This window comes from Rhagoletis zephyria, unplaced genomic scaffold (genome assembly GCF_001687245.7).
Source record: "Rhagoletis zephyria isolate East Lansing unplaced genomic scaffold, Rhagoletis_zephyria_1.1 Rzeph_scaffold_00749, whole genome shotgun sequence".
Classification (NCBI taxonomy): Eukaryota; Metazoa; Arthropoda; class Insecta; order Diptera; family Tephritidae; genus Rhagoletis; species Rhagoletis zephyria.
The window spans coordinates 103,140-109,505 of record NW_016157833.1 but is presented as its reverse complement, the minus strand read 5'-3'; the positions used below and the strand labels follow the sequence as shown (position 1 = coordinate 109,505).

Below are 6,366 nucleotides of genomic sequence, written 5' to 3'. Positions count from 1 at the left end.
TATCGATATAGTACTCATTTGAAATATCGCTTTAAAAATATCGGGTACCCATTAATATCGGAATAAAGGGACTCAAAAATTAAATCTGAATATTCGTCTCATTTTCTAATAATGGCCACTATGCATCTCTCAAGAAAATGATCAAGAAAAAAATGCCATTATTTCGTGTGTGTGTGTGTCCAAGGAATTTGTATTTTACATCTGATATTTTACAGCCTGTTGCCTCACTCTTTCCTCAAGAAATAATGGAACGGCCATATATTTCTGTTACAAACATGGGCTGCCTTGTGCTCTTTTTAGAAAGCGTTGCTAATTTTTTAAGAACTGCGTGCTGCATTAAGGAAATTTTTCACAATAAAATTTCTTAGCAATTTCTTGTGCGTCATTTTATATGGATTTTTTGCATTTCTTGAGAGCTGAATACTAAGCTTAAAGAATGAAAACTTTTGCACTTTAATAGGTAAGTGTGTGCTTATGTAGAGTTAAGTGTGTTAATTGACATTACCGATAGCGCTGGTTGAAATCCCGCCACATGCCAACTAAAGATAGACTACGTTTGTGCTTTTTTAAGCCAAAAAAATATATCCATATTGCTTTACATATACATAAGTTCAAAAGTACAGACATATGGGCGCTTCCAGGGGAAGGACATGGTACGACATAGATTTTCAAGAAATGGAAATGAAGTCTAATTAAAAACATATTCGACATAAAATGCATATTATATTTGCGTAAAAAATTAGTTTAGTAACAATATTAACAAAACCAGTTTCAATGGATATGTTAGTAAAGTAACGTCACGTCAAAAACTGCGGGGAAAATTAACCTTATATATTTAAAATATTACTACAAAAAATTTTATACAAATAGGCTTGCCCACTTTCCGGAGTTTTTAAATTCTGACGTTTTCAATTTATTTTTTCATCATTTCAACACGCCCCGCCAGATTTGAAATGCCAGTCTGTACTTTACCTTAAGCCATCAAAAAGAATTTGATAAAAGACAATTATTTTTAATATAATGTACATTACTTTGTTTTAACTACATTAACTTTGAAATGTACATTTACGATTCGATACGATACAATGGTTCTCGTACTCGATTCCAAAAAATATCGTTTGCAAACTATCGAGTAAAATGTATCGGTATCGAATGGAAAAAATATCGATATGGTATCGTATCGTATCGAAATTCGTGTGCTTACTTTTACTATTTCCTGTTAATATTTAATAAGAAAGATTTGACACCAAAGAAAAATGCTTAAGGAAGGCTTTAGTCATTGGCGTGGGAAAAGAGCCGTAAGAGAAAGTGTTCTGAGTTTTTGTGAATTTTTTCACAAAGTTGACGCATTTTGTGGCTTAACTAAAAATTACACCAATTGTGAAGGATAGCTTCAGCTAATGCCAACAGATGCTTCGCAAATAAATTTAAACTTTAAGCTAAGATTCTGGATAGAAAGCTGAAGTGAGATGACTACACGCTCGTGTTTTGGAAGCTAGTCCAATTAGGACCCCCTTCAGAAATTTTCAATCTGCCCTCCTACCGCCACCTGAGGAGAACTCTTGTGTGTGCCAAACCTCGATATATGAACTAGTGGAGGTCTCCTCCACTGCTTGAAACGGCGCTCTCTGTTGGACACCGGAGCTCTTTGACCTGAGGTTGTCAATCAGATGACTGTTTATTACAGCCCACAGGACTAAGTTACTCTCTGACGTGGATGTCTACAAAATAGAGCTGGGAATTTTCAAGTCCAAAGTATAGAATGCTAAGAGGGTTTCCTGGCGTGCCTTTTGCGGAGGCATGGGAGGATGCTATGAATCCTCAAGATCGATACGCGTGCTAGCGGTGAGTGCGTTAACGACCTACTAGAGGAGTTGGCGAGAGCGGCAAATTTTTCTAAGCCTTAACACAAGGATACTTGAGCTTACGGGCTTGCTATAAATGCTATTAAAATGGATCTCTTTTTATTCACTAGGAAGTATAAAGTGCTCCACGCCACTCCTTCTCGTTCGGGGACATTCGATTTGCGGTTTTTACTTGGGCTTGAGTCTTGATAGAAATCTGTCATGAAAGCCAAATATCCATAAGTAAGAGAATGCTCTTTTCTTCCAAGGTTGTTTCTGGCTATTTGAAATCTTAGATAAGCCCAATATTTTTTATGGAGTCCTCATCTGTTGGGGACATTGACCTTTAGCGACGTGCTTAAGATAGCGTCTGTTGATATCACAGTTAAATCAGATGCAGCAAGGGCGAAAGTCAGACTTTTAAGCACTGGCTGACACTTTAGTATTCTCGATGTCTTCGGGTTCATCCCTTATAATACAGACTACTGCGTGACTAACTTGGCACCGGCTAGCTTTTTCTCCACGCACATCACATCTCGAGACTAGTGCACAATGATAGTGGTTGGAAGGAGGCAGGACGCGTCCAAGCTTGACGAAAGGGTCGGCTCTTCATCAACCTTAAATTAAGGCTTACATGCCATTTTAATATTTTCCAGGCGAAGGTGTTTGCTATTAAAGAAACAGTCGATTAGCAGCTGTTGCGCACGATAGCGGTAATGGAGGTTAACATCTACTCAGACAGCTACACAGCAATCAGAGCCTTGGGCTCACTGACAGTATGCTCGAAGCTTGTTGGCCTTAATTCACTTTGGGTCGCATCAGAATATTAGTTTGTCAGACTTGCATGTATGTCATGCCATAGTCATATCTAGGCTGATGAACTGGCCAAAGACGGCAGCCTCTAGGTAGTATTGCCAAGATAATAATTATTGTAGATGTTTCTTGGGTATACGGGCCTCAGGTCAACTCATCGAACGCTTGGGCAAAAACAGGCTTGCGCTACTGCTGGCCATTCTGGCCGAGGGTGGACCGGGAATGGTCTACGAGTCTCCATAGGCTAACCAAGCCGGATCTTTCGATTCTAGTGGGTGTACTGGCAGGCCACTGTCTTTTCGGGGTTGACGCGAGGCGATTAAATATCACACCAGATCCCTTCTGCCGCAGCTGCATGGAGGAGGACGTGCTGAAATCATATCAGCGCCTTCTTATATTCTTAGGTTCGTACTCTCTGACTTGTCCGGAGCCCTCTGGGAGTAGCATCTTCGGCCTGCGAAACTTCGTTCTCGGCAAGCAACGATTATCGCTTTAACTTGGCAGTAACTGTTCGCAGTGGTATTACAAAGGACCAAACCTTATAGTCTAAGCAAGCCCCTTGACAATCTAACTATTTCTATTAGTCACAGCCTTCACATTCAGATTTCCATTAACCTATTTGCCTGATGAGCAAAAAAAGATTAAATAAAGAAAACACTTTCACTTAAAGGACGTTTTGTGCACCTAGTCGTATAAGCAACTCATCGGAAGCAAACGTATCTAAATACATAAAAGTATAAACCAACTTATTTACTTAAATATGTACCATCTGCTTCCGTTCTACTTGAAAGGTTTATGGTCGAAAACTGTTGCAATTAAAATTGCACTTGAAATGCGCTGGTGTTGGCAAATACTATTTCGAGTGTTGGCCACTCGTTAATGTTTTATTGCTCAGCATTGCATATTAAAGCTCACAATGCATGAGCAAATATGTTCGTATACTAGGCTACAGTTCTGAATCATTGTATTATTGAAACGTTGGAGAGTTCATAAATATTCATAGTGGCACTTACCCAGTTTTTGCAAATTCAATAACCGCATTCAGCATCCGCTTGCCCAACTCCCGTTCGACTGGTCGATACTGTAGCGACGTATTCAATGGCTGACCAAAGAAGTACTCGATTTCATCGCCGTGCAGTACACCCATCCATTCACCCCACACAGAGGTACTGGTGCGCTGAAAGGATATTAATCAAAAAAAGTTAAAAAGTTATTTATGTAACGTTTTCGTAATGCATACAGTAACATATCGAAAATAGTTTTCTTTTTATGTTTTAAATTCATTAATTTTATGGATTGAAAAAGTGATTGCCAAATGTGATGACACAATCAAATGTAAGGGGCATATTAGACATTAAAAGGACTCGGCATGCTCTTCCACAAAAAAAAAATAAATTGGCGCTTGTACATATATAGGTATATTTGCTAAGTGTTTGGCCGAGCTTCTGCTCCTATTTGTGGTGTATTTCTAATGTTGTAACACAAATTGAGGGACCGACAGTTATACACCGTCTCCGAATGGCGAAGCGCTTTATTAGAAGTTTTCTCATGACAGAAATACCATTGGAGAATTGCCAAGCAGCGACCGCAGTTAGAAAATAAATTTATATTTTTATGCATTGGACCAAAGACGAACCTAGATCCTACCGACCTCTTACCCCTCAAACGCAGCGGTTGCCAAGCATCGGCAACAAAAAAACTTGAACTTGAAGAAGTTCTTCTATTCAAATTGCCTTTCGCCCTTAAAGACTATCAGCAAAAATCAACTGATAGATTTGTAGTATCTACTCTCAAAGCGATGTTTGAGCTATTGGAATGAGTTATGTATGTAAATAATATTTCCCTCCAATATGGCAGGACTTAAGTATGTTGACGTTAGATAAAAATAATCTTATAAAACTATAATGAGGTACAAGATAAAGCTATCTAAAAAATAGCTTTCCAAAGCTTTTCGTTTATGAGAAAAAATGTCGCAAAACTACCCGAAGGTCGCTTTATTGGTAAACAGCTGAAAAGCAGAATGACTTAAGAGACCATTTTAAATCCTTACACAAAGATTAGAAGAGGCAACAATTGATAAAAAATCTGCTTCAAAAATGTTATGTAACAAAATTGATGAGTACCCATGGGGCGATGCCCTCAAAGAAGTTTGAAAACGCAGACGTCGACTAAAAATGTTAAATATTAATTTGGCTACCAAAGCAAAATAAACTAAAGTTTGAACCAACCAAGAGAACTACGCATCATCGATTCCTAAGATATGTTGCCAGAGCAAATTGATGGTAAATACTGTTTTTCTGACCCCCTGACATTTTAACTTGTTAAATGTTGTTGAAAACGGAAAGAGACGTGGATGCAATGCGGATTTTTGTCCGTTAACCGATCCCATTTTCAGATACTTTGACGATCCGTTATCCCACTAAAGAGTATGACATAAACGTACGTCTAGAAAAGTACCGAGAACTGTTGGGAAAGGGTTACGTTTTCGGCTTTTATTCTGAAAGTTTGTTCATAAAATTTTCCTTTGAATTTGCTTTCCTTCTGCACTTTACAAATACTTTTTCATAGTTCGGAAAAAGGAAAAAAAATATATTTTACCTAATTCGGACACGAAAAATGAAAGAAAATTTAAGACATTTTCTCTACATTTCCGAACACGAAAAATTTACAATAAACCTACCCGGGCGACTCCTATCACCAGAGCTGCCGTTTAATATTTTTAAGAGCAGACAAAAACGTAATTTTTGGGGAGTATTTTGACATTTTAGGGAGTAGACCCCAAATGTTGTAAATATCATTTACATTTAACTTAAGGCCACTTATAGGTTTAAAAGAAGTAGAGTGAGATAGAAATTAGCAGCCTTCGGTATTCCAAGTCGTATTATTCGCAGTATCCAAGGACAGGGACAGCATGGTGGAAAATGGGTGGAGGGGCTTGGAACTAAATGCGCGCAAGTCATTGGACAGAATTTAAGGTTCTTAGCTCTAAACTAGGCAATGCAGCTTAATAATTTTGGTAAATATAATAAACTTGTTTTACTTTAAATGCTCCTAAATGACAGGTCTCACGGGATTTTCCGGTGATTAGGTTNCAAAGAAGTGTGGAATGTGTTGAAGGAAATTCACAGACCTAAAGGTCCGGCCAGAAAAGTCTCATTATTTAAAGAATTATTGGGACTACGTATGGCAGAAGGCGAGCAAGTGCAGCTATTTTTAAGTAATTTTTCAACATTGGTTGATAAACTAGCTGAAATAGGAGTAGACCTTCAGGAGGAGCTCTTTGTTATAATGCTTCTCGCCAGCCTCCCGAAATCGTTTGAAAATTTAGTTGTGGCTTTAGAATCACGCGATGAATTGCCTAAATTGAATGCATTGAAAATTAAGCTTCTAGAAGAAGAGCAGCGGCGTAAGGTGAGCGAGTCGCCGATTGCCGAGTGTAGCACAAAAGTTTTCATGGCGCGCGATTCAAGCAATAAAAGTGCGAAGTCATCAGGCAGCGGCAAATTTACGAAGGGTAAATCGAATTATAAATGTTATTGTTGCGGAAAAATTGGCCATTTTGCTTCACAATGTAAGAACAAAAAGAAACACACAAAAAGTGACGAAGTGAAGGCATCAGCATTCCCATTATTTTCGGCGTTTGAAACGAACATTTTGCAACAAATGTTTGGTGCATTGACAGCGGAGCGTCGTCGCATATGTGTTGTGA

General features: G+C 38.4%; 1 protein-coding gene across 1 annotated transcript in view; it reads right to left on the bottom strand.

Moving 5' to 3' along the window:
* Positions 1-6,366, bottom strand: part of Ace (Acetylcholine esterase) — an 89,041-nt gene that overhangs the window by 34,686 nt on the left and 47,989 nt on the right. Inside the window, exon 7 of the mRNA XM_017613991.1 lies at positions 3,671-3,834. Within this exon, the coding sequence (XP_017469480.1) occupies positions 3,671-3,834 (164 nt within the window). The remainder of the gene's footprint in view (positions 1-3,670; positions 3,835-6,366) is intronic.